At 43.4% G+C, this 23,532-nt stretch overlaps 1 protein-coding gene across 1 annotated transcript in view; it reads right to left on the bottom strand.

Moving 5' to 3' along the window:
* The window catches only part of ECPAS (Ecm29 proteasome adaptor and scaffold), a 117,756-nt gene that overhangs the window by 71,373 nt on the left and 22,851 nt on the right, over positions 1-23,532 (bottom strand). Inside the window, 11 exon segments of the mRNA XM_048504627.1 lie at positions 502-727; positions 2,942-3,022; positions 4,421-4,544; positions 8,942-9,045; positions 13,692-13,814; positions 13,902-13,968; positions 15,370-15,419; positions 16,717-16,795; positions 17,782-17,867; positions 20,430-20,549; positions 21,763-21,844. Of these exon segments, the coding sequence (XP_048360584.1) occupies positions 502-727; positions 2,942-3,022; positions 4,421-4,544; positions 8,942-9,045; positions 13,692-13,814; positions 13,902-13,968; positions 15,370-15,419; positions 16,717-16,795; positions 17,782-17,867; positions 20,430-20,549; positions 21,763-21,844 (1,142 nt within the window).

Genomic DNA, 23,532 nt, shown 5'->3' with positions numbered 1-23,532 from the left:
GTGGGGGGGGGGGGGCACTCTGTTTGAACATGCCCACAGAGAGGGCTCTGAGTGCCACCTCTGGCACCCGTGGCATAGGTTCACCACCACTGCTCTATCACGACTGCAACTGTTATACTGTTGCTGTGCAGAAGGGGCCTTGGGAAAAAAGATGGGTCCAGCAACCGCTGTTTAAATAAGAGCTATAAGGAACTGCCATGATAAAAGACAGCATTACCTCTGAATACTAGATGACGGGGACATAAAAGATACAAAACGGCCTGCTTGACGATGCTCACGGGCAACTGGCTGGCAAATGGAAACAAAATACTAAACCAAGTGTGCCTTAGACAAACCCAGGAGGTAACTCTTAAATTCCTAGGACTGGACCTTCCTACACGCCTGATAAAGTAGCTGCATTCGTGTTTTGAAACATCACCTGAACGACTCGCCCATGAGACAGTCTTCTCCAAGCAACAAACAAAAGAAGATCTTTCAGGTCTGTGGCTCAAGATTTCTCACCTCCAACACTAGACAGCAGCTGCTGAAGGAGACTTATGTAGATCTGCACGGGGTTGCTTTCGCCACCTTTCGAGGATGAGGAAGAGGATATTATAAAATGTCCGGACAGGAGGTTTCTTATATAGCGGCCGATGGCTGGAGCGTGATCCTGCATGTCGGCTAAGCTCTGGGAGGTGGGCACGATGCCTGCACTGTGAGCGAGACACATTCGGAGGTACAGGACTATCTAAGCAAAAACGAAAAAGGTAAGAGGTGAAATGGCAACCCACCAGGTGCGCTATTACTACCCTGTTTCCCCTAATATAAGACATCCCCGAAAAATAAGACATAGTAGAGGTTTTGCTGAAGTGCGAAATATAAGGCATCCCCCGAAAGTAAGACAAAGCAAAGTTTTTGTTTGGAAGCATGCCCGACGAACAGAACACAGAAAAATAAGACATCCCCTGAAAATAAGACATAGCGCATCTTTGGGAGCAAAAATTAATATAAGACACTGTCTTATATTCGGGGAAACACGGTACCAGTAGGAAAGGGCTGGGCTCAATTCCCACAGCAATGGTTCCCAATAAAAAATTCTTTGAATTGCTTTAGAAAGCTCAAAGGGCTTCACATGTAGGTGTGGAAGCTGCACCTTGTAGATCTTACAACTGCCCAGAAAAAAGGACCAGTATAATTATCTTCAAGTTTTAGGCCATTTTGGCATGTACGCTTGCCACAGATTTTGCCAGCCTTGAAAGTCTTTGGACAATGCCTGGTGAAATCACAGGAGGAGAAAGAGGAGGAGGAGAAAGAGGAACAGGAGAAGTTGGGTTTATACCCCATCTTTCTCTTCTGTAAAGAGACTCAAAGAGGCTTACAAACAACTTTCCTTTCCCCCCTCACAACAAACACCTGTGAGGTAGGTGGGGCTGAGAGGGCTCTGAAGAACTGTGGCTAGCCCAAGGTCACCCAGCTGGCGTGTGTGGGAGTGCACAGGCTAATCTGAATTCCCCAGATAAGCCTCCACAGCTCAGGTGGAAGAGCAGAGAATCAAACCCGGTTCCTCCAGATTATAGAGTACACCTGCTCTTAACCACTACACCACTGCTGCTCCATTGATGTAAGAGGCATCAACGCATAAGATTTCCAATTGTTCATGGACTGGGACTTCAAAGCCTTACATAGTTCTCTGACCTTTCTCCATGATTAGCAGAAATAATGATGCAAGACTAGGGTTGTTGTTTTTTTTAAAAAAAAGAAAATTATGCAACTGAGAAAATTGTGCAGATTTATATAATTCATTCAGGTTGCCAAATATAGATGTTCTCAGTAATGAAGTCTGGCTTTCTGCAACACACAACTGTTTAATGTATTGTCGAAGGCTTTCACGGCCGGAATCACTGGGGTGCCGTGTGGTTTCCGGGCTGTCTGGCCGTGTTCTAGCAGCAATCTCTCCTGACGTTTCGCCTGCATCTGTGGCTGGCATCTTCAGATCCTCTGAAGATGCCAGCCACAGATGCAGGCGAAACGTCAGGAGAGAAGGCTGCTAGCACACGGCCATACAGCCCGGAAACCACACAGCACCCCACACAACTGTTTTTCTATAAATGGAGAATGCACAACCGTAATGGAACACTCAGGACACATCTATAGTGTCAGGAGATGGTCATTTTTTCCTGAACACTTTCTGAACCAGAAGATATTGGGAAACAACCAACTCATAAATATACTGGGGAAAAACCCCATTTCCTTCAATATCCTTTAGTATCACAGAAAGGGGGAAATATACTTGTGGCTGCAGAAAAATGGCATAAACTTTTATTATAGGAGAATATTCCAGGGAAAAAAAACATGGTCAGGTTTGGCCAGGGGCGTACCTAGGCAAACTGTCGCCCGGGGACAAAACCTGCGTTTGACGCCCGCCTGGATATGCGGGCGGCCACCCTCCCACCATATGATGACCAAACAATGATTTTTTTGTACCAGCTCACAAAACACCTCCCACTCCCAGCAAAACATATATGGCTCTCTCCCCACCCACTTTTCCTAATTTCCTAATCACAACAACCCTATGTCTTATGACGCCACCCAAGTTTGATGAAGTTATGTTCAGGGCAACCAAAGTTATGGTCTCTCCAGTGGTGGCCCCATCTCCTGACCAGTCTCCCATTGAAAGTATAATGGGGATGGGAGACTTCCCCTTTGGGGGTCCCATAACTTGCTCCCTGACAAACTCTCTGAAATTTGGATGGTATCATCAGGACAGTATCTGGATGGTACCCTGAAATTTTGGTGCCGCTAGCCTTAAAAATGTGCCCCCTGCAGGCCGAAAAGTAAAAAACACTAAAAAATTTAAAACCGCACAAATGACCCTGAAATGTTGGCACCCCCCCCAACTGACCAAATGGGGGGCGTACGCCACTGGGTTTGGCTTCCCTGCAGATGAGCCAATGACACGTACCTCTCCAAAAGTAGCTGGGTTGAAAGGCATGACCGTAGTCCCTGTCATATATTTAGCCGGAGTTTTCATTCTGTGAGAGGCCTAAGATAAAAAACCAGTCACAAATCTGGCAGAGGCAACATTTGCTAACAACCCCACTTACAAAAATTTACTCTAATCCTCATTCAATTAAAAAAGAGCAGCTGGCTAGAAAGTTGTCAAGTAAGGAACATTTGGAGAGTAAACCAAAACTGGAGAGGGACCAAAACCTCTGAGGACTTCAATTGCTCCAAGGAAGCAAATGATCCTTCTCATTTGTAGGAGACTCTCATTATTATGATGTAAACTTTTTACTTTGAAATGTATACTTCTACTTATTGCATTCTACTGACTGTCTATATTAGGCCTATCCTGAGTAAGTCCAGCAAGCCGTGGCACTTTATGGACTATTTTATTTTACTGAGAATAAACTGAGAATATGAATAAGGCAAAAGAACATTCGTTATTACTATGCAAATTTTTTTCTCCAGAGACAATTAATCTTGCATAGCACAAAGCTGAGCCAGTTAACTGCTAGTGTCATGCAATCTTGTTCTTCAATATTAATACAGGAAGACTTCACTATTAGTGGCTTCCAACTTTAAGAGGAGCTAAAATGAAGGAGGATCAGAGGCAACAACTTGATGAACAAGTTGGGGGAGGGGGAGGAGAAGGAGGAGAAGGAGGAGGAGGAGGAGGAGGAGGAGGAGGAGGAGAAGGAGAAGGAGAAGGAGGAGAGGGAGGAGGAGGAAGAGGAGGAAGAGGAGTTTGGATTTATATCCCCACTTCCTCTCCTGCAGGTGACTCAAAGGGGCTTACAATCTCCTTGCCCTTCCCCCCTCACAACAAGCACCATGGGAGGTAGGTGGGGCTGAGAGAGCTCCGAGAAGCTGTGACTAGCCCAAGGTCACCCAGCTGGCGTGTGTGGGAATGTACAGGCTAATCTGAACTCCCCAGATAAGCCTCCACAGCTCAGGTGGCAGAGCTGGGAATCAAACCCGGTTCCTCCAGATTAGATACACGAGCTCTTAACCTCCTACGCCACTGCTGCTCACTAGATGAATAGAACTAAGCGGGATTTTGAGCAGACCCACTAAGGATGGTATGTCAAAATGACATTTTTAGGGAAGCAATGCGAACAATCAAAGATTAATTAGCACCCAAAGAAGAAAACAGAGTTATAAGGCTATGCATTAATGTATCCTGCCAAGATAGTCCTAAAAGAAGACCAACGGTTTCCCCAGACAGTATATAGTAATCTGCCAAATATCTTTTACTTGTCAAATTGTGTTTTACTATTCTGAAAGACTGCCAAAGCAATCTCCCATATAGGTAGCTTGTGGAGCCTGAACTAAGTCAAGCGCCTCCAGATGATTTCTTTGCGACTTGAGGGGATTACACACCATTGGACTAGGACAATTCGTTGACATGCAGTTTACAAGTTTATTTGTCGCTTTGTACCTTCTCTTGAATATACTGGACCATTTCTGGGAAGGAAGGCATCTGTTTACCGGCACTTTCCTTTTCATTTTTTCCAGGAAACATCCTCAGCGCACGCTGGGCCTCTCCGTGCACCTCTTCACGTCTTTCAAGAGGACAATAAAGAGAGTAAATCTGCATGCTTATACAGAAAGTACCACTCTAACACTACCAACCATTTGCCCTGCAATATACTGAGCGGAAGGACTTCACCTTTGTGCATTTCCTAGAGAAAGTTTTTCACTTTCTCCAACGGTACTAGAATTTGGGGCAACCTAAATCATATTAAGGAGATTCAAGAAAGATATAAGAAATCGCTCCTTCGCACAACACATGGAATTCACTGCTCACAAGATACAGTGCTGAACACTACTTTAGACTGGACAAATTACCAAAAACTACACCTATCAGTGTAGGTGATGAACCCAAATAGAATCTCCATTGTATTGTCGAAGGCTTTCACGGCCGGATTCAACTGGTTCTGGTGGGTTTTCCGGGCTGTGGTCTGGTGGATCTTGTTCCTAACTGAGAATTTGTTCCTAAATGAGAATCTCCATTCTCAGAGGCACTATATCTCCTGATACCAGAAGAAGGGAGGCTAATAGCAGGAGAGGGCTGGTGCCTTGATGTCCTGTTTGTGGATTTCCCAGCACTAGCCACCACTGGAAACAAGATACTGGACTAAAGGGACATGTGGTCTGAGTGGTCTGGCCCAGCAGAACTCTTCTGTTTTCAAAAGGAGGCGAACAGTGTTTTTGAGCAAATTACAGAAAAGGACTTAGATGAAGGTCCACCGTCTACTTGTAAGCTGGGCAACTTGGGTCCCATTTCTACTTTCACAGGCTCTTTTAATGTATTACATTTCCAATTCAGGACAGAAAAATAGTGTGTAGACCAGTGATTCCCAACCAGGGTTCCGTGGTACCCTGGGGTACCCTGAGCATGCCCCAGGGGTACCATGAGAATGCTACCGCCTGCCCCCCCCCCCACTGGAATCAAATGGATTTTGAAGGCGGGGGGGGTTGGAAGCCTCATAGGCTCCCTTTAAACAACATTGAAAAACAGCATTGTTTTATTGCCTACATTTGGTGTGGATGGGGGGGTAGATTTAAAGGGCGCTCTCCCTTTAAATCCCCCCAATCCATGCCGAATTTAGGCAAACAAACAAAGCAGCTGTCAACACTGCTTTCCCTCCCCTCCCCTCCCTCTGCTTGCCACTCCCCTCACCTACAGGCCAAAAACAGAAAACACCCTAAAAATGCAAAAAAAAATCAAATGAACCTCAAGGGTACCCTGAGATATGAAGAGCGAGGACAAGAGTACCGCGACGTCGAAAAGGTTGGGAAACACTGGTCTAGACTACTGCAACAGTATTTCTCAAACTTTGTATCAATCATTGTCTTCATGCCTGTTTTCTTTTTTAAGTTAGCTTTAGAATTCAGTGTTTTTGTTCCTGACTCCACCAACTACGGAATAGAGTCAGGAACAAAAGCACACATTTTCCCCGTTTTCTTCCTTATGACTGGTTAGGGGCCACTTTACTTTGGAACTATTTCCCTTACAAAAGGACACTCATTTCCGCTCCCCTCGCACAGGATCCTTCTTGACCCTACACAATTGTGTTCCTGTCATTCCAGTTGCCAGCCTCTTAGTGTCACTTTCTGTCATGAACACCCAACTGTAGAATTCTGTAATTTTTTTGTTTCAGTCACTTTTAACTATATTTGTTAATATAGTTAAACTGACTGAAACAGCTACATCTGCTTGTCTGAAATTCCGGGTACGTGGGTTCGAGGGTGGTATTTGTGGGAAGGGGGGACCAATTATGGAACATGAGTAATGCAAGGAAGTGGTGGAGACAGAGGAGGAGAGGTGGTATGCTTCAGTGGGTTTGTTTGTATGGAATAAGGTGGCCAGACTCTGAAGAAGGTGATCTGCTAAACCCGTGGTGGCGAACCTTTGGCACTCCAGATGTTATAGACTACAGTTCCCATCAGCCCCTGCCAGCATGGCCAATTGGCAGGGGATGATGGGAACTACATCTAGGTTCGCCACCACTGTGTTAAACTCATAGATTGTCCAACTCTGGCTTTAGATGTTCATGGACTACAATTCCCATCAGTCCCTACCAGCATGGCCAATGGGATGGCCAATCATAGTCCATGAACATCTGGGGCGCCAGAGTTGGACACCCTTGTGCTAGACCCTGGTGGGTTTAGTGGAGGCGTGGAGGAAGGGATGTATTTAAAATTAGCAGTCAGAGGCCAATTTCTTTGTGTGGTGGGGGAAAAGAGTTATTGTGAAAGCCAGGTAGCTTCCTTCACAAGTACCTGAAAAAGTGGGGTGTGGACCAGAGGTTTGTCTGTCATGCTGACCAATAGCAAGGCAATGCAGTTAGGCACTGCCGGTGACTGGGCACCCTGTGCAGGATAGGATGCTAACTAGGTTCTGCAGGGGAAATGCAGGAAAAGATACAGGCAATGTAACTGGAATGTGTCAAGGCAAACCGGGATGGAATGATTGTCTGCCAGTCAAATCCTAACTTTACAAATCATCCATGGTTAAAAATAAGCCATAACTTTGTGTGATCCCTATGAAGTCTTACAGACACAATGTTGCACCATTATAAAAGTCATTTCTCCCTCCTTAACTTCACTTGGCCCTTCTGTATCCTTACAGACCTTAAAGAAAGCTACTGATGTTATGCTTCCCATCATTATTACAGCAATACAATATGATAATAATAATAATTATTATTATTATTATTTATTAGGTTTATATACTGCCCTCCCCCTGAGGGCTCAGGGCGATGAACAACATATAGATAGAGCACATATATCAGGTTAAAATCCGTTAAATATAGTTAATACCAGCTCTAATAAATATTTTATTTTTATTTATTTATTTTTCAGATTTTTAGACCGCCCCATCCCCTAGGGGCTCTGGGCGGTGTACAACACAGTAACCACCGTGTACAGCTAAAAACAACTAAAACCTTTAAAAGCAGCAGTAAAATAGAAAACTAACTATAATAGTTAAATTAATTCATAGAATGGCGTCCGCAGTCTCAATTTCAAACCCTCTTGCCAGAGGGAAGGACAGCAATCCCAAGATGATAAGGCCCAGATGTATGGCCATAGGGGCCATGGGGGGGGGGGGGTTGCACCATCAACGGCTGGTACCTCCAAAAGCCCGGCGGAACAGCTCCGTCTTATAGGCCCTGCGAAATTCCATAAGGTCCCGCAGGGCCCGGACAGCTGGTGGAAGAGCGTTCCACCAGGCTGGGGCCAGGGCTGTAAAGGCCCTGGCCCGCGTGGAGGCCAGCCGTATCATCAAGGGGCCAGGGACCACCAGTAGATTGGCCTCTGCTGAGCGAAGAGGCCGTGTTGGGACGTGTGGGGTGATGTGGTCCCGAAGATACGAAGGTCCCAGGCCGCATAAGGCCTTAAAGGTCAGTACCAACACCTTGAAGATGATTCGGAACTCTACTGGAAGCCAATGCAGCTGGCGTGAAGTAGCACTGGGCTGGATGTGATCCCAGATGGCAATGCCTCGCGAAAGCGAGCATTTTGGACCAGTTTTAACCTCAATCAAACGCTAGGGAAGCGCCCGCATGTGAGCCGAAGTTACACTAGTCTAATCTGGAGATGACCGTTGCATGGATCACTGTGGCCAGGTCGGTCTGGGAGAGGAAGGGGGCCAACCGCTGGGCCTGACGGAGGTGGAAAAAAGCAACCCGGGTTATATGGGCCACCTGGGTCTCCATTGATAGAGACGAATTCAGGTGGACCCCCAGGTTGCGTACGGAGGGGCGGTGTCAATGTGACCCCCTCCCACACCGGCGGCTGAAACATCCCCCCTCTCCCGCCCAGCCAGAGGATCTCCGTCTTCGATGGATTCAGTTTTAACCTGCTCTGTCGCAACCAACCAGCAACCGCCTCCAAACAATGCTGTAGAGCCGCAGGGGCGGTGGCTGTTCCCCCCCTCCATCAACAGAATGAGCTGAGTGTCATCTGCATACTGATGACAGGACAGCCCAAAACTCCGTACCAGCTGAGCAAGGGGTCGCATGTAGATGTTAAATAACAGCGGGGATAGCAATGCCCCCTGGGGTACACCGCAATGAAGCGGGCACTTCCTGGAGGCCTCAGCCCCGCACCTCACTTGCTGAGTCCGCCCCCGGAGAAACGAGGCAATCCATTGAAGGACAATGCACCGCACTCCAGAGGCAGCCAGGCGGTGGGCCAAAAGGTCGTGGTCGACCACATCAAACGCTGCGGTAAGGTCTAACAATACCAGCAGCGCCGATCCGCCTTGGTCAAGCTGCATACGGAGCGTGTCTGTGACGGCGACGAGAACAGTCTCCGTCCCATGCCCAGCACGGAAGCCGGACTGGAAGGGGTCAAAAATATAAACCCTACCCCATTAAAATGCAGCATTAATAAACCCCCACAACTGTGTTCCATATCCACAATGCAACATTAAACATCTTCTGAAACTTACGGATCTCCCGCCGCTAAAAGCAGCAAGTATCTTGAAGGGATGTGATCGGGAGGGAACACTGTGCTGGCAAATTTTACAGCCACCTGACGCACTTGGATTTGAGGCTTAAAAATAAAAAACACGGAAGAAATTATCACATTCTCAAGGCTGTTTTAAACGTAGGCGCTGGCACGAAATAAACACAGAAGAAGCCCTTAAAATAGAAAAGGAAGCTGGAGGAAACATGCTCCGTTTATAATTGGACTGGCTAAGCAGAACTGCTTGCCGCTCTTCGCAAGAATCAGCACCTCTGATAACAGCGGGACTTAGTCATTTCTTTCGCTACTTCTACTTCTTTGCTAGCAAATTTTAAAGCGGCAAGAAAGCAAGGCACCTATCAGTCTAACCTTCTCAGAGCAGCATAGTGGAAAAACAGGGAGCAATGCCTTTTCCAGTGAAAAAGTTTTGCAGTTCGTGGTGTATCTTTTGCTTGAGCATCAATGGATATGACTGCAAAAGCAAGATGTCAAAACACGACGTTCTTCGACAAGCATTTTCACTTCCCAACAGTTTTACTTGATTCTGCTTACAGATTTACTGACAGGCACCTCTTCTTTTAGGCTGTTTCTGCACAGCCAAGGGAGAGAGCCTGCATCGGCATGATGGCATTAATCATGCCGATGCAGGCTCTGGGGCCGTTCACACAGCCGCGTATTCCCCTCCCCTCCCCGGCCCCAAACGCCTCCTTACCTTCCGCTGACAGCTGTCGCTCTGTCTGAGGAGGGAAGAGGACACACCCCCATGGCCAGAGCGACGGCTGAAGCACCGGAGGCCAGGGGGCGTGTCCCCTTCGCTCCTCAGAGCGATGGCTGCCAGCAGAAGGTAAGGAGGTGTTTGGGGCAGGGGTGGGGGAAACGCCGGCTTTCACCCGCTGCCATTCGCATGGCAGCGGATGGAAGCCAGCGTTTGCAGAAAAACTCGCTCCCCGAGCGAGTTTTGAAAACACCGTTTTGGCGGGCACAGAGTGCTGCTGCATCGATTTGGCAGTGGCTCCTGTGCGAACGGTCCCCGCCAAAACGGTGTTCTACTGGGCTGAAGCTGCTGCTTTCAGCCCGTGCGGAAACCGCCTTAGTTTTTCTCAGCCTACAATCCACTGTTGCCTAAACTGCACAGATCTATGCATGGATTTTTGGGCAGGCTGATAAGCTAGGTAATCCTGTGATTCCTTCCAGCCCTTAATATTACACACTTCCAAATTCCCATATTTTACCTTCTTTTTTGGAATAAACAATCTCTCCTTAAGTGCTACATAAATATCACTACAGCGTTTCTTTGTTCCATCCTTCTATTAAGACTGGTCTTCCTTCACACATGAATCCATACTCTGGGTAGCAAAGGAGCATGGTACTGATCCTTTCCTCCTGCATCAAAGTTGTCAGTGGCCTCTCCCAGGGAAAACATGAAGCTGTCTGTATATTTTTTCCCTTGCAGGACAATTGGCAATGGTAGTACTTTGCTTTGGGAAGAAAACTCCACAGACATGCTCTGGAAAGCTATGGTTCTTGTTCAATCGACCATTTTGTGACTTCTCCCACCTACCGAGCTACTGTTTTTTGACTGGAACCCCCAAAGATGCTTGAAAAAAGTTGAGTAGCCTCCTGGAACATAAAGTTTGCTCTCCCTTGTCTTGATATTTAAACCTGTTTGCATATATGACAGATACCACCAAGTACTAATATTGGGAACTACTTCTCTAGTCCTTCTTTTAAATATTGTTAAGCAGAATAACGTTTACAAATATTAATACTACAGTGCCTTAGAAAGGGAGGGAACCAGATTTCCATTAATAAAAGAATGGCTGATTCATGTAAACCAAACAGGTTATATGAAAGATAATTAATTTGTAATTAATGCTATTGAATATGTTAAAATCAAGAAGAAAACAGCACTCTCTTTTTTTTGGATGTTGAGAAAGCATCTTGTATCTTGATCTACGAATCAAGATTTTTAAATTGGATACAGAGAATATATACCAAACAGCAAATTTAATTATTTATTCTGGCACTTGACATGTCAACAGTCATAACCAAAGAATTAGAGGTGTGCAAACAGATGGAGAAGAATTTAAGAAGGAAAAGTTATGCTGACAATGTGGTGATGACAATCAGTAACCCTCAACTATCAATAAAATATCTGATAAATGCAATAAAACAGGGGGAAAAGTGAACAGATTGGAAACAAAGATTATTACAAAGTTTTTAACTAAACAAGAAAAAAAGATATTGAAAAAGTTATTGGATGTGATGTCTTATGTCATAAGGTTAAATACATGGGGATTAATCTGAATAGGCAAAATTACATAAGGATAACTATGCAGTAACGTGGGAAAAATACAAGAGGACCTACAAAGATGGTCCAAAATAAATTATCATGGCTAGGAAAAACTGCCAGTATTAAAATGAATGTTTTGCCAAAGCTATTTTTTATTTCAAATGCTACCAATATATATACAGGAAAACACTTTGAATGAATGGCAAAGTCAGTTTAATAAATTTATCTGGAAAAACAAACAAACAAGAATAAGATTTAAGGTTACAAGATGAAAACAAGGAGGCTCAGTTGTGCTTAATATTATACTACTGAGCTGCGGACTCGAATGGATTTCAGACTGGATTAAGGACCCAAATCAAATAACTATAAAATTAGCAGATTTGAAGCAGGTATAGTTATTTATGGAGGGAAAAACTGAACCAGAAGATTTGATCAGAAAAGAAAGCCGTGTAATAAGGAGAGGACTTTTTGAAATTTGGACTAAAACATATACAAGAGTAAGTTCTTCAATCTCACCTTTAAAATCCCCCATTGAAGCATACTACAATAGAGAGACAAGAAAGAATATCGATGATATAGTTTATAAAGAAATTATTAATCCGCAAGGGAAAATTAAGTCGTGGCAAGAGATAAAAGATGAAGGAAAGAGAATACAATAAATGATGTATTTTCAACTAATGTCACAACTCAGAAGAGAATTGAAAACAGAGGAATGTTAAGAGACAAGACAAAGTTCCAACAAGAGATCACATCACAAAAGCAACACCTGTTGGTAAGAATTTATAAAATTCTGCTGAAGTATGATACCAAATTGGATCAAGTAAAAGACTGTACAGTAAAATAGATGCAAAACTTTCAAGAAGAGATATCATTCCAACAATGACAGTTGTTATGGGCCAAATACATTAAATCTACAACTTGCCAGATGTTGAGAGAGAATTGGCATAAAATGTTTCATAGATAGTATGTGACCCCAAAAGACCTTTTGAAATGAGTTAAAACTGTAAAGGTCTCTGTTGGAAATGCCAAGATGATGTTGGGATAATTTATCATATGTGGTGGACCTGCAAAAAAGCGTTGAAGTATTGGACAGATGCACACGTAAAAATGCAAAAAATACAGATTAATTTTTCATTTGATGCAAAGATAATGTTATTAGGCATCCTTCTAGAGTATTTTCCCAAAAAACTTAAAGAATTATTTTTGTGCTTAAAAACGGAAGTCAGAATAATACTGGCATCTAGCTGGAAAGCTGAAAGAAGTACGAATAGAGAAGCTTCGGAGAAAAAAGTAAGAGAGTAAGCCACAATGGCTAAATTAACAAATCTTGTAAATAGACGACCTAACAGGAGTTTGATGAAAAGTGAGAATTGTATTTTTTTTGTATGTAGCGAATCACTTATTTAAAAATGTATGAATGGGAATTAGAATAGAACAAGAAAAGTTAGTCAATAGCCAAGACTATAAGTAATTGTTCAAAATATACCAGTTGGTGTTATTACTGTAGAAGAACATTAGGTGAAATAAGTAAGATCGAAGGAACTCTCTCTCTTAAATTTAAATCACGATTATGTTTTGTTGAAAATCAAGATCCGTTGTATCTATTAATTTTTTAAATTTAGGACTATACTTTTTAAATATTATGTTTTAATTGCTTTGATGTCCTTTCTTTCTTTACTGTTTCTATGTATATTTTATATTGATAAAAAATTATTATTATTATTATTATTATTATTATTATTATTATTATTATTATTTATTATTATTATTATTATTATTTATTTATTTATTTATTTATTTATTTATTTATTTATTTAATATACCGCCCCATCCCCGAAGGGCTCTGGGCGGTGTACAACATAAAACCACATAAAATCATCATAATAGAACTTTCAGAAATATAATAAAACAGCAGTTGTATCCCAAGATGGCGTCCCACCTAAACCTAATTCTCCTAGGAGGAGGAGGGAGGGGTAATGGGTCCTGATGATGTGAGGACCCTGGTCACAATAATGGGTCCCGATGACATTGGAACCCATAAACTGAAGAGGGCACAACTCAGCGGCTGGTTCCTCCAAAGGCCTGGTGGAGCAACTCAGTCTTACAGGCCCTGCGGAAATCACTAAGGTCCTGCAGGGCCCGGACAGCTGGAGGAAGAGTGTTCCACCAGGCAGGGGCCAGAGCCATAAAGGCCCTGGCCCGAGTGGAGGCCAGCCGCATCATTGAGGGGCCAGGGATCTCCAGTAAGTTAGCCTCCGCCAAACGCAGAGGTCGGGCTGGGACATATGGGTAATGTGGTCCCAAAGGTACGCATTTAAAACATTTATTTTAAAAAAGGGGAGAAAAACCGAAAGTTTGGCCATGTGCAAGGGACCCATGTGTCAAAAAAAACCCCAACCCTGAGTCCTCATGTTACATCTTTCTCACTCTGCAGACGTACCTTAATTAGGTTTGAGGCCACAAGTGCCTCCATCAGAGTACGTGGCGCTCCTTCCAAACTGGTGTACGCCCCCACCATCATGGACAGAGCTTCTTGAATGGCCAGTCTGGTATCAGGCTCTTCCTGAAATAGGACACATATTTTAGTGTCTTGCACTCGGCCCTTCAAAGAAGCTGGTTCTCTGATTCCCTTGAAAAAGAAAACACTCACCTTAGAGAGCGCTTCAAAAAACTGCTGGACGAGAGCAAGGTCTTTCGTGAATAGCTGAGGTATTCGGCTGAAATGGAGCAAGCAAGCATTTAAATAACGGACACATTTCTGACAGCGAAGAATAGTAGTTAACCTCTTTATAAAATCCTGTTCTTAATGATTTCTCATTTACTGTGCAATTCAAAGAGGGGAGAAGTTACATGGAAAGGAGCAGACGGGTTGTGCAAGCATCTGCGTTACCACCACTGTGCAAACTGGCATGAATGCTGGCACCGAGGGATTTACCTTGGAGCCCAACAGCTACAGCACCCAAACCCGGAAACTGGTCCCTGGCTGCCACAAATGCCCATGCCCATGCCGATGTGGAGGGGGCATTTTGGAGGGGGGGGGGGTTTCCCAGGGCGGAGCTGACTTTAGTGGGATCTCAAAGGACTTTTGGCCCGCCAGCGCTGCCCTTCAGCAGCACAGATTTATGCCACCAAAAAAGGTGGCTGGGATTTCCTGGGAGAGAAAACAGTTTCTCCTTCTCCCCCTGGTGCCCATACTGTCAACGGCGTCTTTGGGAGCAACATGGGCCCCTTCCGCACACGCAAAATAATGCATTTTCAAACCACTTTTACAACTGTTTGCAAGTGGATTTTGCCATTCCGCACAGCTTCAAAGAGCATTGAAAGCAGATTGAAAGTGCATTATTCTGCATGTGCGGAATGAGCCATGGTGTTACTGTCACAAGCCATCACTCTACCCCCACCCCGCCTGTGGATTGGGCTGTCCGACAGCACTTTAGTAAGGTCAAACCACTCTACATGGAACAATGCCTGTGACGCAATCCAGAATTACCCCCATATTTCAAATGGAAGCCTCCGGCTCAGAGGCAGGTCTTGGCCAACATCACACAGTAAACTCATGGAAGCTATTAAGTTTGAATTCTGCATTTTGCACTCAGCCACAAGGCTTCATTAGCATTCGGACAGAGAACTTAATTTCAGAAATAAATAATCAGAATCTAGTAAATTCACACTACTCAACATGGGTCTAAATTAACTTGTCTTCGCCAGAGGGAGGCAAAGCAATCTAAAGAAAGCCAAAACCAGAAAATGATACAGGGAGGTCAATATGATCGTTTTGTGAAGGTTAATTTCTATACACATTAAGCGTGCCACCACTGGCTATTGCTCAGTTGGCAGGGTTTTCAAACTAGGTGGGAAACAAACAAATTTTTCATCGTGATGCCCATTTTTGAATAGATTACACCCAGCATCGAAATAGCCCCCACACACACATACACACACATAAATTTAATTGAACAACAATAGAGCAGTTAAAAGCTCATGCCTTCGCTACAGGGGGTGCGCCATTACACCATTTGGTGCACCAAAGGAACTTGCTTGCTTCCTGCAACCCAAGAGTAACAAATTGCTTTAGTAAAATCAACCGACATCTCATTAGTTTAAAATGCCCGTGTTACCTAGAGAGTTTTCCAACAGCTGAATAGGCCATTGATAGCAGTTTGGGGTCCTTGAAGTATAAAAAAAAAAACACGATCAGCAAAAAGTGTCACAAGAGTGAGAAAGATTACATATTCATGTATCCACATTTATTCCCAACAATTATGTTCTTATGAAACATCCTCCCTCCCATCTTTTTTTCTAATAAAACAAGTTTCAGGGACACAAAGTTACCAAAAAAATACAGTAATCTTATCCGAAAGTACACCACTTTGAAAGTGAGAACAGATGGGATCATGTTCTTTCTGCAGAGCTTGGAGGGGTAGGAATCATAGCATATGGCCATAAGATTACTGCTTGCTTTTTAAATTTTCTTCGGCGTCACTAAAGCATGAAACTGGACAGAAGCTCAGAAACGTGTGGATCACTTTATGACAACAACTTGAAGGGACAAGCAGAAACAGCAGAATTCAACAACTCTTGAATTAACACTGGAGTTCTCTGCAGCAGCTGGAACTACAGAACCAGCTAACACCTACTGTGTTTCCCCGAAAATAAGACAGTGTCTTATATTAATTTTTGCTCCCAAAGATGCGTTATGTCTTATTTTCAGGGGATGTCTTATTTTTCTGTGTTCTGATGCCTTATATTTCGCACTTTAGCAAAACCTCTACTACGCCTTATTTTCAGGGGATGTCTTATATTCGGGGAAACAGGGTAGCATGCAGTACTATACCATTTCAGTGTACTAACATGAACTTGTTCCTGGGTCAGCATAAACCAGGTGGTTGTATGGACCACCAGAAATGAAAAATTTCTCCTCTTGAAGCATCTCTAAGGCCTCTTCCACACATTTATTTTATTATTTATTTATTTATTATTTCATTTTTATACCGCCCTCTCCCGAAGGGCTCAGGAAAAGATAAGGGTGGGGGAAAGAACCATGTAATCAGGTGGATCCCACTCAACACATGTAAATCTAGCTTGCTAATTGTGCCATTTACTTGTTAACAGACAATGGTTCTTTCCCCCAAGCTGGACACTCCAACAGGTATATATACTCCACTTGCTTTCCTTTCCTACTATCAGATCCTCTGAAGATGCCAGCCACAGATGCAGGCGAAACGTCAGGAGGGAATGCTGCTAGAACACGGCCATACAGCCCAGAAACCACACAGCACCCCAGTGATTCCGGCCGTGAAAGCCTTCGACAATGCATTGTATTATCTTTACTGGTACAAACTTCCACAAGTTCAATAGTTGTTTGAATGCAAATATAATCTGAGTTCCTGGACAGGAAATACGGCACGTATAACCATAAACTCCCCAACAATTAGTATATTCTTTGTAAGGGCTTTTGAACTCACCTCTTTATACTCATTGATCAGTTTTGTCAGTCCATTCAAAAGCATTGGGCCTAGTGGCTTTATTTTACTGTCTGGGCAACTGAAACACAATATAGGGAAGAATAATGATTTTCACTAGACTTATGCAGTATTTAGACTCTTCCTTATACATACACTATGTACACATTATTTGGTATGGTTTGCATATTACTGAGATGTGAGGGGGGTCCCCACTCCCCCACAGTAACCTGGTTCTTTTATGGTTCCCTCAAGGTTTCCCTTTCTGTGCATCTTCTTCAATCCTGCTTTGCCATAATCTTTTCCACAATACTGCAGCAAAGCTAGGCTGTTTCCCATCTGGATAGCAAAATCCAGATTTTCCTGCTAGTACCTAGCAGCTCTTGGGACAGTCTATCCTTTACCAAATCTTGCTTCCGTTTCTGATCCATTCATATAAAGTTTTCCAAAGCAACTGATTTAGTATTCCACTCTAAACAAAACCATTGATTATCTTTATCTCTAAAACACTTTGAAAGTCAAATTACCTGTGCCACTTTATTAACTGAACATGAATTAGAAAAAGCAACATTCCCATTAGTGACTTTACTCTAGGTTTACAACCATTAAATTGAAAATTGATTAATTTCTGCAAGCTTTTTCAGTCTAGGTCCAGGAACTGAAAAAGGAATCTTACGAAATGAAATATATAATTTAGACATCATATTCATCTTGATACCTGGCAGCAAAGACAACTTTAGATTATTTCATCAACCTAGATTTTATTTCATCAATCTCGATTTTATTTTATTTTCTGCCACACGATTATCCAAACAGAAATTATTCAAGACTTCCCTAAAATATATTCCAAAACAATTTTACCTTTCATTCATATGCATTTAAAAAGCAATCTCATATCAAGTTTTCGTAGATTTTAAATGAAGACCTGAGGACACTACGCTAGCTGAGAATATTTTCAAGAAAGAAGAACATAACTGTAGCTAGCTTACTGTCATATGTTAATTACATTGTTAATTACACAGGCTGACAACTAACATATGATGTCGTAAATAAAATTAAGTTACTTACATTATACAGATATGATGTACAAACTGAAGACACAGAGTTCTCAGCTTTGCATTGGTATTTGCCCCAAAAAGTCCATCATAAACAACCTAACAGAAAACAGCTAATCAGAAACAATGGCCTTCTCTACACAAGTCGTTTTCTATGTATCTTGCCAGCAAACCTTTTTAATTTTGCACATTAGTTTTACTCTGTTTGGTTCTGGAAACATTTTTCCTTCATTTTCATCCAATGTTTTCCCACAAACTTTTACCATGATGTTTTTTTCCTATCCATTTCTCAGCTAGATTCCCTTGAGAATGAGATTATGTTGAAACAGTCTTTATTTCACTGCCCCACCAAACACTTGCCCCCACCAAACACTTGCAAGACCAAGAACAAGCCACATGAACAAAGATAAAGAGCCATCTAGAGGGAAGGTGTTCTTACCATACATCAAGGGAACCACTGATCGCATAGGAAAACTGATGAAGAAGCACAACCTACAAACAATCTACAGACCCACTAAGAAAATTCAACAGATGCTACGTTCAGCAAAGGATAAGAGGGATCCTCTAGCTACTGCAGGAGTCTATCGCATACCATGCAGCTGTGGACAAGTCTACATAGGAACCACCAAACGCAGCGCACAGACACGTATCAAAGAACACGAAAGGCACTATTTCAGCCAGAAAAATCAGCAATAGCAGAACACATGATAAACCAACCTGGACATAGAATGTTATTTGAAAAAACAGAAATTCTGGACCACTCTGAAAGCCACTACGTCAGACTACATAGAGAAGCAATTGAAATCCATAAGCACATGGACAATTTTAACAGGAAGGAAGAAACTCTGAAAATGAACAGAACTTGGCTGCCAGTGTTGAAAAATACTAGGGTCAAGACTGTGTCAAACCAGCTCCACACAAACACAGGATGACCATAGACAAAAGAAACAAAGGCCAGGATACTTCTATTCAGATGCTCCCACCAGTGACCTTGCTATCTACAGGGTTACTCCTAGGCTTACTCCCAGGGTTACTCCAGGCCAGGCCAGTCTTCATTGTTACTCATACTTCTATTCAGATGCCCTCAACTATTGACCTGGTTGCCGCCTTTGTTACTCACAGACAAGGTTTCCCCACCCACCCTGGACACTCCCCACACACCCTGGACAGATATATACTCCACTTGCTTTTCCAACATCAGATCCTCTGAAGATGCCAGCCACAGATGCAGGCGAAACGTCAGGAGAGAAGGCTGCTAGCACACGGCCATACAGCCCGGAAACCACACAGCACCCACTTGCCCCTTATTCATGCCTCCATGTAGTTGTCCAACTTCCCCTTCATCCACTGTCTCCTCCCACTCTTCTGTTTTCAGAAGAATGTTTTTTCTTTTGTCATATCAAACTAGTGATGTAATGTTCAGGCAGAAACCCCAAGCAGAGTTGATTTGGAGTGGAGGGGTGGACACAGACACAAGCTGGGTAATAATGCTGGACATTGGATAATAATGCTGGACATGGTCCCTTGTACCAGCGTTGTCAATGTCATTTCAATTTTGCTTTGTCAATTTCATCTCCAATTAACAAAGCGCCCAGAGATAATGAAAATAACAGGGGAAGCTGGTTTTGCAGGAGGAAACTGAAAAGGGACTGTTGCAATAATGCTCACGTGTTACTGCAGCTCTAATTTGGCAAAAAAATGGTTCTTTGGGGGGATTGGTGGTAGGCTACCAACTTCTGTTCCTTCAGGTAATGGAGCCTGCTCCACTGCTCCACTAGGGTTTCCCCACCATAAAAGCCCATCAGTGTTCAGGCAGAGTATACAGATGCCATATTTAAGACTTTTTACCTTTTTTCTGTCAATATACCGATAGATTGATAGATCTATTGATAGATCGATGCATCCATTTATTGATCAGATGTAAAAATTAAAGATTATATTAAAAATTAAACTACGCCTGCACAATAAAGAACCTGCAAAACATTGCCCCCTGGACACAAGCTGATGAGTAATGCCTGCCCCACTGCAAACAGGGTGTTGGGCAGTGGTGGGATCCAAAAATTTTAATAACAGGTTCCGATGGTGGTGGGATTCAAACAGTGGCGCCACCGCACACACGCACCTCCAGTCCCTATTGGGCAGGGAGGTTGCTTTAGTAACCCCTTCTCAGCACTTAGAAAAAATTAGTAACCACTTCTAGAGAAGTGGTGAGAACTAGTTGGATCCCACCTCTGGTGTTGGGTAATAATGCTGGACATGTCCCAAAACAAAGACTCCCCAGTCAATTCTCTTTGAAGTCGCGGAAACCTCCCCATGCGTAATTGGCCACAGAAAAGGTTTCCAAGACACTGGAAAAATCTGTGGTAAGCGGTGCATGTAAAAACGGTCAATCAATATTATTTCAGATTCTTATCCAGAAATCCCAAAATTGGTACTACAGTAGGCATAATTATGAGATAAATATGGATGCATACACATTTCTTTTAGCATTAACTCTATTCCAAATCCCTTCAACAGATTCAATACCTTTTCTATAGCACAGTTGCTAAAATACTCCTTTGAACTAATACAGAATGCATATCCTATTCTGGTCTCAAGTATCACTTTGTCATGAACAGAGAGAGTTTGACAGCTACCATTACTCTGAACTGAGAAAAATACCTGAATATTTGCAGGAAATGTTTCTGCAGCTTGCCTGGAACGCAGAAGATGAGGGACAATCTTTAACTTAACCCGAGTGCTGACTGGATCACGTTTTAGTTCCGGCTTCAAAACAGCTCCCTGAGATAAGTAAACAGGGGTTTATGATCAAATATACTGTGAACTGCCAAAAAGACAAATTAGTGGGTTCTATATCAAATCAAACCTAAACTAGTCCTAGAGCAGTGATGGCGAACCTTTTTGAGACCGAGTGCCCAAATTGCAACCCAAACCCCACTTATTTATCGCAAAGTGCCAACCCGGCAATTTAACCTGAATGCTGAGGTTTTGGTTTAGAAAAAAACTGGTTGGCTCCCTCTTCCTCCGCCCCACCCGCTCAAGCAGGGGCCAGCCTGCTGTAGCCTCCAGCAAGTTCCACGCACACCACTCTGTGCTTCTCTGTCTCCTCTGCACCACACCACCCTCCCCCGGCAGCAGCCACCCAGAGCACAGGCACCAGGCCAGCCAGCCAAGTTCTCCCTGCTCACCACGGTGCGCTCATATCGTGCTCAGTGGCCTAGGCCAGCCTAGATGTGTGTGTGGGGGGTGATTTTCCACCCCCCACATGACGAACTCTGTGTGTGCGTGCCCACAGAGAGGGCTCCGAGTGCCACCTCTGGCACCCGTGCCATAGGTTCGCCATCACTGTCCTAGAGCTAAAATGACTAAATGACTGAATCTTTATCAATCCCCCAACTGCAGAAGGATATCAGGAGTTCTGAACTTCACTAAGATCATTAGCAACCAAAAGATGCGACAAATTCTTAACAAGGATTTGGGAGCTGACGACAGCTAAGTAGCCTTCTTCCTGCAGTGGTGGAATGGCACTGACATCACAGATCTTAAATCAGGGCACACTTTTAGTATAGATGCCTGACCTTTAAGTTGGATGAATGCCAACAGACAGTACAATCTTTACCGTTAGTCAGAAATTTTCACCTTGATATCTCTCATCTATCTGAAAACCAATCTTCCAGTTTGAACAAAGCAAGAACTGCACAGCTTTGCTGTTATCTCAGAAATGCCTACCCAAACAAATCTGGTCTATGGGAAGAGCAGAGAAAACAGGCTATTCAAATATGAATGGCTGCTAAGATAGAATCTAAGGGCCCCTATAGTTAAATTCTTTCTCTCCTCTAATCCGAAAATGCAGAAAGATCCGGGAGCTCAGCTGGACCTGATGCACTATCACAGAAAGCCAAAGAACAATCCCAAGAATTTTGATTTTAAAAAAAATATTCACTTTAAGCATAAAAGTAACTTTATAAGTCAAATTAAAGGAAACAGGCCTTACCTCCTTAGTTTTTAGTGGTATGTCTCCGAGGTACACTTTGTACAGCTTGTTGATGATGGTTGGATTATTCCAGTCAATTAAACTAAAAAATGTTGAAAAAGATACACATATGGTAAGGTCACAGAACTAATCATTTTAAATGACTGTGAGTAAAGCCAATTAGTAGCCAGTACAGAATCGCTTTCTCTTTTACACTGTAAATCTTAGTAATTCAGTGAATATGCATGTGCATCAATTTACCAAACAGCTCTTGGGCTCAGCTCAGGTACCACAAAAAATCATGTTTTAATTAAAACACCTGTCGTTAGATGGAGAATATAAAATTAAGATCTGAAACCAGGGTGTGAAGTTGGCTTATTCTAGTGGTGGCGAACCTATGGCACGGGTGCCAGAGGTGGCACTCAGAGCCCTTTCTGTGGGCACGCATGCAGAGAGTTCATCATGTGGGGGGGGCATAAAATCACCCTCCCCCCCACACACACACACCTAGGCTGGCCTGGGCATGATCCTTTACCTGGGAGAAAGCTCGGTTGCTGGCAATGGGGCTTGCTTCTGAGTAAACCCTCCTAGGGTCATGATTCATCCTTCGAAGTGTTGCACAGTTGCTTCACCAAGCTTACTCCCGAGTAACATGCGCCTCAGAGCCAACTGTTTTTTCTAAACAAAAACCTCAGTATTCAGGTTAAATTGCTGTGTTGGCACTTGGCGATAAATAAGTGGGTTTTGGGTTGCAATTTGGGCATTCAGTCTCGAAAAGGTTCGCCATCACTGGCTTATTCACTACATCCTGGTACTAATGCACAAACCACAGTTCAAGCCAATATATTGGGGTGGAGATGACTATGGTGAAGAAACCCAGAATTTATCAAAGCAAGCCCAGATTTTAAATGAATAATTGTGAGCTAAATCCTTGTTGTATCCACTAAACTTACATAAAATAGAACTGATTCTGTATACTGTCTCAAATGAGCTTTAAACAAAGTTTGTAGCCAGAGTTGGCCTTTTTCAACATTGCTACTTAAATGCCTCACTCTAAGAAGACTTGTGGCTGTGTGATGTGAAAATGATTTATAGCTATAAACACTTTATCAGTGTTTTTTTAACATCCATATTTTTAAAAAAGCCGAAACGTTACGGCAACAATATACATGTGTTCCCCAACTCATGACCCTGCCTGGAAGCTCATAAATATACAGAGATGGTTCCCACCAGAAAATTTATTTATTTATTTATTTATGATCAGTTTTGTATACCGCCCCTCCCCCAAAGGGCTCTGGGCGGTAAACAACACAATAACAAACAATCGCATTAAAACCCCATTTAAAACAGCGGATTGAACAAAATTACATCGGCATCCAGCATAAAACTTCGTAAAACTTCATAAACCCACCCTGGAAGAAACAAAACCAGAGAGCTGAGGGCCCCATAGAAATTAAGGGACCCAGAGTATAAAAGCGGGAGGAGAAAGGCGCACATCAGCGGCCGGCCCCTCCAAACGCCAGGTGGAACAATTCAGTCTTACAGGCCCTGCGGAACTCTCCAAGATCCCGCAGGGCCCGGATAGCTGGTGGTAAAGTGTTCCACCAGGCAGGGGCCAGGGCTGTAAAGGCCCGGGTAGAGGCCAGCCGCATCATCGAGGGGCTAGGGATAACCAGCAAATTGGCCTCTGCCGAACGCAGAGGCCGCACAGGGACATATGGGGTAAGACGGTCCCGAAGGTATTCTCCTTTTGCAGTACAGTTCTAAAGCAAAGTTCCATCCTTCAATATC

Source organism: Sphaerodactylus townsendi, linkage group LG07 (genome assembly GCF_021028975.2).
Source record: "Sphaerodactylus townsendi isolate TG3544 linkage group LG07, MPM_Stown_v2.3, whole genome shotgun sequence".
NCBI classification, from domain to species: Eukaryota; Metazoa; Chordata; class Lepidosauria; order Squamata; family Sphaerodactylidae; genus Sphaerodactylus; species Sphaerodactylus townsendi.
The sequence above is the reverse complement of the archived record's forward strand: the minus strand, read 5'-3'. Positions and strand labels throughout refer to the sequence as shown.